The sequence below is a fragment of the Myodes glareolus genome, chromosome 21 (assembly GCF_982192425.1).
Source record: "Myodes glareolus chromosome 21, mMyoGla1.1, whole genome shotgun sequence".
NCBI lineage: Eukaryota > Metazoa > Chordata > Mammalia > Rodentia > Cricetidae > Myodes > Myodes glareolus.
This window is the reverse complement of record NC_142046.1, coordinates 14,390,191-14,402,570: the sequence shown is the minus strand read 5'-3', so window position 1 is coordinate 14,402,570 and position 12,380 is coordinate 14,390,191. Positions and strand designations below refer to the sequence as shown.

The window sequence follows — 12,380 nt, the reverse complement described above, 5'->3', positions numbered from 1 at the left end:
GCCACTTTGATTTGCTGCTTCTTCTGCCAGTAATTATGTGTGGGAACCCAAAGAGGTGGAGGCCATGAAATTTGTTTGTTTTGGTGCTGGGATATTAGATTAGCTGGAGCCCTGTAAATGATACTGTGATGTTGATGTGTGAGGTGAATTAGGTAGTGATGGCTTTTAAATGTTTGTGCTTCTAGATGGTTCGAAGGCTAGAAGTACAGTGGATTCAAAGGTAAGCGTGGACCTCCTCCTGCTCAGCTTCTCTGGCTGCGTATGTGTGCTTACATGAATATGTGTCTGTACCTGTATGTGTGCATGACATGTGGCTTGCATTTAGAGAGACAGCATCAACACACTGAAACCATTTTGAACTTACATGGAATGCTGGACTGTACAATACAGAGGAAGCCCTAGCAGTGGGGTTGCACCCTAAGACAGACCTGGGGTAGCACAGGTGGTACATTCCTTCTTACTCTGTGCTGACTGGGTGACTGGCCCCTGGCATCCTCTTCTCCTTGTTCTCTTTCTCCTCATTCTTCCTCATTTCTTGAGAACTATTTACCCTCTCTACCTGCCAGCCCTGCCTATCCTTCATCGCTTTATTAGACCGTCAGGTGTTTTAGACAGGCATAGTAACATAGCTTCACAGAGTTAAACAAATACAGGGTGAACAAAAGTCACATACCTAAAAGTAATATTTCCTAGCAGTACAGGGTGCTGACATTCAGGCCATGGGAAGTTGTCATGAGCCTTTAATCAGATATTTATTGGATCTCATGATTCCAAAAACACTGCAGGGTCAGCAGGGTGATGCCCAGGCCCAGAAAGGACCTGCTGTGATAAGACAGGGTTGAGGTCTGGACTAGCCTAGAGCTTTGTAATGTAAAACAAGGTTTGGTGTGGGGGGAATGGAAGAGTGGAAGGGAAGGGGTGAGAGAGGTGTTACTGCGCAGAAGTGAGCAGAAGAGCAGAGAAGGGTTTGCTTTGGAATGTCCTGATTCTTCATTGAGGGTACTGTGTTATTTGCTTGTAGACAGGGTCTCCTGTAGCCCAGACTGGCTTCACCTTGTTACATGGCCAAGGTTGGCCTTGAACTCCTGGTCTTCCTGCCTCTGCCTCCCAAGCTTGGGTGCGTATTACCAGGCCTGGCTTTGCTTACTTGCCTGTTTTCTTCCTTCTAACCATTTTGTGGAGGTATGATTGGACAACAATAAACTGCCATATTTACAGTGACAGTTAGATATATTTGACTGCTGGCTGGTGGTGGCACACACTTTTAATCCCAGCACTTGAGAGGCAGAGGCAGACAGATCTCTGTAAATTCGAAGCCAGCCTGGTCTACAGAAAGAGTTCCAAGATAGAATCCAAAGCTACAGAGAAACCCTGTCTTGAAAAACCGAAAAAGAAGTCAATAAAAGGCTACGTTTTACATTTGACCTGCCAGTCAAGATGGTGGGTGTGTTCACCACTTCAGAGGCTTCTTATGCTGCTTTTCCATCCTGTGCCCAGGAAGCAGTCGCTGCAGTAGACAGCAGCTTTAGGGGTCTTATGGAAATGAGCCACACAGCATAACCATCAGAGTTTTTCCTGCTCCTGTGTGTATGTATCTGGTTTCTTTCCATGGCTTGCTACCGATCTCTTAGCTTGTGCAGAAGACAGTGCTCTGGTATTTCAAGTCTGGAGCAGATTCTGGCTGGGACCTTTTGCTCTGCCCAGGGCAGCAAGCATCCTTGGTTCTGTACAAGCTGTAGAGTAGAGAGGTACTCACAGGAAGACTAGGGAGGGGTTAGAGAACTGCCAAGAGGGAAGGAAACGGGAAAGGGAGCTGCCTTCTCTGAGACAGGATCTCAGCTCTATCTGGAAAGACAGCTTTGTCAGAGAGCTCTTGAAGGTCATCCGTGTTGGTGTTGAAGAGTTTTTTGCTTTTTGTTTGTTTGTTTTTAGTTAGCTTTAATTTATTTGTATTTATGTGTATGAGTGTCCGAGTTAGGGATACTCAATGAAACACCAAGACCAAAAGCAAGCTGGGGAGGAAAGGGTTTGGCTTACATTTCTACACCATATTCTATCACTGGAGGAAGTAAGTACAGGAGCTCAAGCAGGGCAGGAACCTGGAGGCAGGAGCTGATGCAGAGGCCATGGAGGGTGCTGCTTTCTGACTTGCACCTCATGGTTTGCTCAGCCTGTTTTCTTATGAAACCCAGGTTTACCAGCCCAGGGACAGCACCACTCACAACGGGCTGGGCCCTCTCTCATCAATCCCTAATTAAAAAAATGCCCTCAGCGAGATTTTTGGAGGCATTTTCTCAATTACGTTTCCCTCCTTTCAGATGACTAGTTTGTATCAAGTTGATGTAAAGCTAACTAGCACAGTAAGTGTTTCCCTGCATGTATATATATGTACCATAGGTGTGCCTATGCCCGTGTTGGCCACAAGAGGGTGTTGGGTCCTTTGGAACTGTAGTTAGAGTTTGTCAGTTACCACATGGGTCTTGGGAATGAAACCTGGATTCTCTGTAAGAGCAGCAAGTGTTCTTAACAACTAAACCATCTCTCCAGGCCAACTAGCTTTTTTTTTTTTCTAGGTAGGGCTTCTCTGTGTAGCCTTGGCCTTCCTGGAACTTACTCTGTAGACCAGGCTGACCTAAACTCAGAGATTTGCCTGCCTCTGCCTCCCAAGTGCTGGGAATAAAGGCATGCACCGCCACCACCATCCAGCTTAGTTTTAATTTTTTATTTTAACTGTTTGAGTGTTTTGCCTTTATGTATATGTATTATATACATGTAATGCCCATAGAGGCCAAAACAGGACATCAGATCCTCTGGGGTTGGAATTATAGTCAGTTGTGAGATGCTGTGTTCTGGGAATTGAGCTCAGGACCTTTGCAAAAAATATCCAGTGGTCTTAATCATTGAGCTATCAACCCCCCAGCTAGCTTTGACCTTCCTAAGCTTGTTTTCTGTCACTTTTGGCCTGAAACAGATTCTGTGTCTTTTAGGCAACAGCAGAGACATCCATCTCAATTCATAAGAACGATGGGGCAGTTTCGTTTCAGGTATGTGTCACCATGGAGTAAAGTTTACTCCCATTTCTGTGTGCTGAGGTCCCTAACTTATTTCTGAGTCTGAGAGCTGTGACTAAGGCTGTGAGCATCTCTTTATTCTTCACTTCCAGTTCTTTTTTAACATCAGCACTGATGACCAGGAAGGCCTATACAGTCTTTACTTCCACAAGTGCCCAAGCAAGAGGCCTACTGAGCAGGTGTCCTTCAGCCTGAATGTGAGTACCTCATGGGGCATTCACAAGGATGCTCTCAGTGTGAGACATATGCTTCTCCGGAAGAACAGGGTGGGTTCTGGGGAAGTTTTTTGTTTCGTTTGCTTTGGCCTTGGTGCTGGGCTGAAGCAGGCTTTGTTCACCGAGAGCATATAAATGCCGCTTTAAGAAAGTGGGGCTTGTCAGCACCCTGCAGTGGGTAGGGTGCTCCTGCAGAGGATGCGTGAAGGAGAAAGTGTAGAGTTGGGTGGGGTAACAAGCAACTTGCTTGATACCCGCTGACACACATGCTCTCGAGCTTCAGTGAGGCAGTTACAAGTGTGTGTTGTCTAAGATGGATTCATCTTCTGCTGGCTGCAGATTGTCATCACTGAGAAGAACCCTGACAGCTTCCTCTCTGCTGGGGAGATTCCTCTCCCCAAACTGTACGTTTCCATGGCCTTGTTCTTCTTCCTTTCTGGGACCATCTGGATTCATATCCTTCGGAAGCGAAGGTAAGTGCTCTGAGTGTGTGGAGAGCTCTGTGTTTCAGGCTGCTGGATTCTGCCCCTGGGGAGATGGCACTAAACAGCCCTGCCAACTTCCAGAGTGTCCTCCCCGAGACCTAGAGGCTAGTGAGAGGCGCTGCCTAGGGCGCTGTTGACTGACTCTTAGTCTTTTGTTTAGAAAGCAGATCCAAATGTTAGTGTAAACACACGAGCAAACACGATGCACTGGCAGAGTGTTGCCTAGCAGAGACAGGGAGCTTCACAGGGAGTATGTTGGGTCGTGTCTTTCCGGGCCATCTGTCTTGAGAGGAGTGAGTGAGGATGCCACCGCCCAAGTGGCAGCATAAAGCCTCCGGCTCTGCAGGCTTCAGCCCAGAGCCTCCCTGGACTTCCTGGTGTCTGCCGGGAGCTTGAACCCTGGAAAAAACCCTTGAGAGTCTATCTATCTTTCACCAGAACCCTAGTCCTAAAACCCTGAGGCTCTGACTTTCTTTCTCTGTTGTTGAGGGGAGTGACTACGTAGGTATGGATTCTATGTCTCCCTGCCCAGAAATCTTAGAACAAAACAGTGTGAAGCATTAAAAGGCCTTAGACTTAATGTGTGAGTCTGATACACTGTGTTACCCAAAACTCACAGGATAACTAGGTGCCCCAGACACCCTTCCTGGAGCACTGGGGTGGAAGCTGAAACCTCTGGTGTCTTGAGTACCTTTTAACAGGCACTCAGAGTCTTGGATGTGGACCCTTCTAAAAGGACCTTTCATGTTGGCAAGATGACTTAGATGGGTAAAAGCACTTGCTGCCTAGCCTAATGATGACTTGAGTCTAATCCCCTGGTTCTATGTGGTAGAAAAAGAAAACTGACGCCTGCAAGTTGTCCTCTGACCTATACGTGTGCACTGAGGCTCTCCCCCAGCACACGCTTGGCTTGTGGCTTCCTGTCCGCCTCTCTTCACTGTGTCTCTTCCTTTATCTACAAAACTGGGGCAGTAATGATTGCCCTTCTTTCTGCGGGTCCTCTTATGTCCTTAGCTCTGCTCTGTGTCTTTGTCCCATCAGGATGCTGTGCAAATGAGGTACTTTTAGACCCCCTTACTTGCCTGTGTTTCCTTGTGTTTCGTTTTCCTTTGTTTAGCAGCGGCAATGTCATTGTCTTGGCTCACTTGGATAAAATAGTGATTATGGTTTTAAATCTGTGGTTAAGTGGGGCTGACCTATTTTTTTTGCCAGTTACACTTTTAACTTTGTGTGAATATGTACACACCAAAAAGATGCAATTTAAACTATAGTCATAGCCTGTGGATGTCCGTAGGTTGGAAGTTTGTGTTTCACTTAGTCATGTGACCCCCAAGGCTGCCAGGAGTTTTAGGACAGACACTTGTTACCTTCATAGAGCTGGAAAGAATGAGACATCTTTGTCACATAAGTATACTGAGGCCCAGAGAGTAGAAGTGAGAGACAGCCTGACCGCACTGGGGCTGGAGGCCAGGGCTGCCTGCTGGTGCCCGCCTCTCCTTTCAGGCTTACTATGCCGTGCACCCAAGTGTGAGCGAGGGCTGGCAGAGGCAGGCAACTGATGATTTTCCATGCTTAGAGGTTGGCGGCTGTCCTAGGCTTGTTGAGGTAGAGCTGTGCCATTTCAGAGATGAAGGTCATCAGGGCCGAGTCAGCGGCAGGCCCAGGTTGCCATGGTTTCAGAGCCTTTCATTAACAGGATGTGAGAGTGGCCTTTCACAGTGGGCAGTATTGCATTCTCGCTAAAGCCCACTGCCATTCAGTAGTGACAGGCTGCTCTGGCCTTGACTTCCTTTTTGACTTTCAAGTAAATAGTCTCTAGAACAGGAAAGTACCCAGGAAATAAGCCCAGAAGCCCAGTGTGCGTCAGCTTATGGTGTGGTGTGGTCTCATCATTGCTCTGTGCATGCTCCTCTCCCAAGTAACCGTCCCCCTTACTTCCTGTCCCTCACCCACTTTTCCCCAACCATGGAAAGTAACCCCCCCCCAAAAAAGAAAGAAAGTAACCCCAATATGCTGACAATACACTTTGGGACATTTGTAAGGAATGTCTGGTTTTTTTTTTTTTCTTCTTCTGTGTTAAATGTACCGAAAGTGTTGTCTGCAGAGGCAGCTGCGTAAATTCGGTGTCACCTTTTCCATGAGCTGTACTGCTGTGTCTGTATCCAGAGTCTCATGGGCTGCTTTGTCATGTACTGCAGTCCTTAGAGACAGGGCCATAGCCAGGCTACTGCGGTCCCTGCTAGCCCAGTGCTGACATAACCTTGAGATCTCCTTGGGACTTGTCCTCTGAGGAACAGTCCCAAGTGGAGACCCACAGGGTTGTGGCCTGCTCTGGCTGAGTTGCATTGTTGTTGGATTGCCCACCATGTGGCTGCACCATTTTCCACTTTTGCCAGGGGAGCCTGAGCCCTGTCAGCATCCTTTTACCACAGCTGACCTCTTGATATGTGCCAGTCTGGTGTGTGTAACTGCTGGGCCTTACTTCCCGTGTCTCTGAATGTTCTTGCTAGGGACTATCATTGCAGGCCTATGTTGTTTGCATATTTTCCTGTTGGATTTTCTTATTGTCTAGCTGCTTTGCATGAACAAAACTCTTATGTGTTCTAGACCAACCCCTTCCTGGCTCCACATGCGGGTTTTGTCTCTGGTCATTCTGGTCACTCGGCCTGTCAGCAGTGTGTGTTGTTGAATGAAGGTTTTGACTGTGATGGAGCCCCACTGTCTAATTTTGTCTTTACAGTAGTGCTTCTTGGATCTAAGGGGCCCTTTGTTACTCCAGGTCACAAGGTGTGTTTCGTTCAGGGCTGAGCTATTCTAGAATCCCATTGGATAAGTGGGCAGTGAATCCAGCTTTACTTTCTTTTGCGTGTAGTACCAGGTGATTTTCTGCCACCACAATCACATAACAGTCTTCCTTTCCCATCAAGTTGGTCTCACTTTCTCTTCCATCAAGCTTCTATGCATGTGTGGATCTTCCTTGTGCACTCTCTTGTCTGCTACATTGGTTTACCCCCTCATGGTGGCAAACCATGCCACCTATACTGTTCCTATTCCATGCACTTATTCACCAGTGTGGTGTTGCCAATTTCTTGATGTGTGAGAGTGTACACATGGCCTTGGCTCTTATTCAAGGTTTTATATACTTTGAGAGTTTTATTTTTCTCTAAAACAGCCGGGAGTTCCTACCTGCAGGGGTGGGGGTAGACACAGGAAGAAGAGTCTAATGCCCAGAGCCCAAGGGTGACCTGGAGCCTGTGAGGGGAGATGAGGGTAGGGACTTTATCCACTGGGCTGGTAAGTGGGAAAGAAGGGCATGATGATGGCAGTTTCTCCTCACCTGTTACCATGACCACCTCCCAGGCCTTCTGTGTTGGGCCCAGACATTTGCAGTTAGATCTCATTTTTTGTCTTCCTTGGGATTTCACATTGTCTCTGGGACTGCCCTGCTTATTCCTGTGTGACTGACTCAGTGTGGTTTCCAGGGAGAAAGCTGGTGGACTGTGTTAGATGCCTATCCTAGCCTGCCTCAGCAGCCATCCTGCTTGTCTGTAGTGTGTAGCTCCCAGTTAACTGCATTAGACTGTGTTGAAAATGTTGTGATAAGACACCATGACCAAGGCAACGTACAGAAGGGAGAGTTTACTTGAGGGTTGCAGTTTCTGAGGATGAGTCCATGCCCGTCATGGTGGAGAGCATGGCAGCAGCAGGCATGGTACCAGAGCAGCAACAGAGAACTCACATCCACCAACTAGGCCACACACACTCATCCTTCCCAGTTTACCAACGAGGGACCAAACATTCAGCTTTATGAACCTATAGGAACCCTTCTCATTTAAACCACCACAGACTGGTCTGAGGCCATTCCTACTGGCAAAAGCTACATTGTAGAAAGAAACAAAGTAGCTTTTTGTTTGCGGTTTGCTCAGGTTGTACTTGCTGCTTGCTTAGAAATGTATCTGATGAAGCTGGGCATGGTGGCACACACCTTTATTCCCAGCACTCCGGAGGTAGAGGGAGGCAGATCTCTGTGAGTTCTAGGACAGCCTGGTCTACATAGTGAGTTCCATTCGAGAAGTGGAGTTTTCTAATTCTTTTTTTCTCTCTTTTTATAGGAATGATGTGTTTAAAATTCACTGGTTGATGGCGGCCCTTCCTTTCACCAAGTCTCTTTCTTTGGTGTTCCATGCAGTACGTATTAGCCTTTGGGGTCATTTATGAAGTGAAGGATGAGCATACCTGATTGGGAAAATAAGTTAGAAGGCAGAGGAAATGTGGGAGACGAAGGGAAAGAATGTGTTTCTCATAGAGTCCCTTCTGCAGAGAACTGTGGGGCCAGTGAACTCAACCTCCTGACCTACTTAGGGGCTACAGTCTCTCCAGAACACTGACTTTTGTTCTTATTGTTTTTGAGACCCTCTCACTCTGTAGTCCAGGCTGGCCTTGAACTCGTGATCCTCCTGGCTTGACCTCCCGAGTGCTGAGATTACAAATGTAGGTCTCTGTGCACATCAAACACACATCCCCCATGTTCCTGTCATCTGGAGACGCGTGTGCTCTCTGCTGGGCCGTTGCTGGGCTCCCCTCACTTTACTCAGCATCCTTGTATTCCTGCCAGTGAAGTTCAGTATTAGTAAACTTTCTGGAGGAAAAAAAATAAAACTTACAATGATCAGGAGTCCAAGAACTGAGCTTTGAGTACTGAGAACTGGTGCACATCAAAATGAGCTTGCCTGTGGAGCCAAGATCACTGCTTCCCTAATTTTGGGTCCGCAAGGTGTGTATAAAATGCATGTGGTTGGTTCTCCTGCTACACTTGAAAATGGAGTCACAGAAGAAAGCAAAAATGCACCCAGTAAAAACAACAGGACATGACAGTTACTTAGATAATTACCCGTTTGGATATAAGTTAACAGATTCTTGGGAGGGCCCTAAGCCACTTTAAAATCTAGATACCATTTAGAAAATGAGGGCTGTCTGCCATGGCCAGCTTTCCCAGTCCTGCCAGTCTTCCCCTTAAGTTACAATGCTTGGCAGTCCCAAGTGAAGTCAGGTCTGTGTACACAGGTCTTGTTACTGACCTGTAACTGTAAGCAGTAGGACTTCGAGACAGCATGCTTGACTGGGGAGTGAGAGCATTTGCCAATGTAAATTGAGAGAGTGACCTGGGCTGAGTGTTAGGGTCTTTTAAGCCTCTGTCAACTTTTCTCAGTTAAGTATGTTAGCATACTGGTGTACTTGTTGGTGACTTGACAGTGGAGGTATTAGACAGTGGGGTGGGCGGGCACAACCCAGTCCCCATCCCAAGGTCTCCTAGAAACATGTATTGATTCATGGCACAGCCTTTCTGAAACACAGCTGTTTGATTTCAGATCGACTACCACTACATCTCCTCGCAGGGCTTCCCGATTGAAGGCTGGGCTGTTGTGTACTACATAACTCATCTGTAAGTATGCAGGCCCACAAGACAGTGACGCTAGTGTGTGCACCACGAAAGGGCTTCCAAAAATCTTTATGGGCGAGAACTGGGAATGTGGCTCCGTTGGTAGAGTGCTTGGCAGGCATGAATGACTCCCTCTGCTCCATCCCCAGTACTGTAGAAATCAGGCATAGTGGTGCACACCCATGACCCTAGACTCAGAAGGTGGAGACAGGACTTGTTCAAGATCATTTTTGACTGCATTTTGAGTTAAAATTTGAGCTAGCTTTGATTATGTAAGATCTTGTCTCAAAAAAAATAATAAATAAATAAAAAGAAATTCGGTGGCTAGAGAGATGGCTCGGTGGTTCAGAACACTGGCTGCTCTTCCAGAGGTCCTGAGTTCAATTCCCAGCAACCACATGCTGGCTCACAACCATCTGTAATGGAATCCGATGCCCTCTTCTGAACTACAGGCATGCATACATACAGACAGACAGAGCACTCATATATGTAACAAATAAATCTTAAAGAAAAGAAGAGATTGGGGGTGTGTGGAACCCATCAACAGGGTGGGTCAAACAGGGTGACCTACAGGACTGGAGTCTGTGGGGCCTGTTGGTATCTGTGAAATGTTCTGTCTTCCAGTCTGAAGGGGGCGCTGCTGTTCATCACCATCGCTCTCATCGGCACTGGCTGGGCCTTCATCAAGCACATCTTGTCTGATAAAGACAAGAAGATCTTCATGATCGTCATCCCGCTGCAGGTACTAGAACTGTGGCTGACTGTCAGTCCTCCCTGGCTTTGGGCAGGATTCAGCTCTAGACCTGTCTGTAGGGAGTCAACTTGCTTGGAGTCCTGAGCTTCTACCATTGCAGACTGCAGATAGGGGCTCCCTTTCTGACTGACAGACCTAGGCATCAGGTGTGTGCTGGAAGTCCTGGTGGCTACTCGTCTTCAGACAGAGAACATCCTTGATTGTGGTGAAGTGAGGAACAAATGCTCTCATGCCTTCTGCTTCTGCTGCCTCTAGCAGAAGGGTTCTCTTCCTGAGTGGACTCAGGTGCCCTCCAGTGTTGCAGAACTGAGTAGCTTCAGAGAGTTTTCCTGCAGGGTGGACATACCCTGCATGGTGGTCAACCACATAGGGCTGACATTTTTTAACTCACCCTGTGTTTGGAGGACCTGTGGTTTGCCTTACACCAACAGTTCATGCAAGGAAGCAGAGACTGGAACTGAGGGCAACATGGCCAGCTACCTTTTCCCAGCCTGGTCACAGCCATGCCTTTGGTGAGGTCAGATCCTCCTGTTTAAGATCATAGCATAGGTGTGATTGACAGAAGAGGAAAGGAAGAGGGAAATTTCCTGGTGCGGGTCATCTCTGGGGGTTGATTGGCTGCTTGGTAGCATTCAGCAAGCAGGGAGAAGCGTGGGTTAGCCCCAGACCTGTGGCTTAAACCAGTTGTAGGTTTTCAGGGAGAAAGTTATCATTCAGAATGATCTAGAAGGGTCTTGTAATGGAAATGGAGCTTGATTGGTTGTTTAAGAAAAGGAATGTGACAGACAAAGTAGTGGTCACAGATACCTGTGACAGACACTGCTGTCAGAGGAACCAGACCACCAGGGCCAGCTCCAGGCAGATGGGTTTCCGTGCCCTGCCATGGTTTGGTGGGTGTGTCATTGTTGGGGTCCGATACCCCAACATAAACTATTTTTCTCTCTCTGGACCAACATGGAGGCACAGGAATAATTGAGACACAGTTCACACAGCAATATTGGAAGGGAGTCTCAGGGTTCATTCAAATCCTGAAGATCACCTGTGTTTATTATCCGAACACCTTTTATCCCCCAAGGTAGACTGAGGCGGAAGTTTATTAACATTTTGTTTTTGGGGTAGCAGGACTACAGTCACATTGTAGCACTGTCACTAGCTTGAAATTGACACCTCTTTTTAGGCATCTACATAATTACAAATCAAAGGAGCAGCTTATCCTGAGCTTTGACAGCCTGTCTGGAAGGGGACGTGACTGCTTCGGATACCAACCGTGGCCCAAAAACTTGGCTGTCACACCATGTAGAAATATGGGCCTACATGTCATGGCAGAGCCTGAGTTCTCCTTGCACTCTGGGCTGTTCATGCTCCTCTGGCAGATTCAGGCTGTTTTGTCCGTTGACTCCTCCCCCTACTTGAGCTGGGTATGATGAAGAACCCTCTGTTCTGCTGACTCTTAAAAGGTGAACATGCAAGGCCATGTTGAATATCACCCCAAGGAAATAAGGATGTTTGAAACCAAAGATAAGGAAGTTAGTGTTTAGACAATGGGACTGGTCTGGGAAGGTTCTGACCAAGGTCTAAGCAGCTTCCTTTTGCGATGAGGAATACCAGAGAGTTTCTTTGCTTTTTCCTTTGTTTTTTCTTGTGGTATGTGGCATGCAACCCAGGAACTTGGACAGGCAAGGCAAACACTGCTGAGCCCCGCCCTAACCCTTACCTGCAGCAGGAGTGAGTAAAGTGGTGTTGAAGAGGATTGTGGGGCATGGCTCAGCACTGCCTCTGGGAGCAGCCTTTCATGCAGTGTGTGGGTGAACTGGGTTCCGTTTATAGACTAGGCTAGAAACCAGCAAGCCCAACAATCATCCTGTCTCCATCCCACTCTAAGCTGGGGTTACATTGTGTTCAGGACCCCTGGCTTGTTAAATGAGTGCTGGGATCCAACCTCTGATCCTCACGATTGCTTGGCAAGTATCTTAGCTGCTGTGCTCTCTCCAGCCTCAACCTGCCTCATTATCTCTTCATCACAGCTCGTGGGTTCTCTGGAGGAAGTATCACAAATCAGAAACTTCCCTGATGCACAGTGGCATCTTAATTAAGCCAGCTGAAAACTCTTCGTTGTTGCTGAGAGCCCAAGGGTGGGGCTAAAATCACAAGGCAAAGCCTCGATTGTGGAAATAGAAGCAAGACACGAGGCAGATGAGCCTCAGGAAGGGCTATGTGTGTAGGGCCTGACTGGCTAGCCCGTGTGAGGAGTGGAGCAGTCTCATATCCACACTTCCTGCCGCTCCAACCTCTCTTCTCTGTATCAGCCACTTAGAGTTGTTGTTCCTGAGGACCAAGAAATCTCAGGAAGAGCTGGGTCTGAGGAGTGTTGGGATCCTGGCTATGTGGGATGTGAAGTGCTACCTGCCCAGTAGC

At 47.6% G+C, this 12,380-nt stretch overlaps 1 protein-coding gene across 1 annotated transcript in view; it reads left to right on the top strand.

Annotated features, from left to right (window-relative positions):
- Positions 1-12,380, top strand: part of Gpr107 (G protein-coupled receptor 107) — a 61,669-nt gene that overhangs the window by 20,438 nt on the left and 28,851 nt on the right. The window contains exons 6-12 of the mRNA XM_048432021.3: positions 186-220; positions 2,988-3,044; positions 3,164-3,268; positions 3,626-3,759; positions 7,884-7,959; positions 9,141-9,214; positions 9,836-9,953. Coding sequence (XP_048287978.1) covers positions 186-220; positions 2,988-3,044; positions 3,164-3,268; positions 3,626-3,759; positions 7,884-7,959; positions 9,141-9,214; positions 9,836-9,953 — 599 coding nt within the window. The remainder of the gene's footprint in view (positions 1-185; positions 221-2,987; positions 3,045-3,163; positions 3,269-3,625; positions 3,760-7,883; positions 7,960-9,140; positions 9,215-9,835; positions 9,954-12,380) is intronic.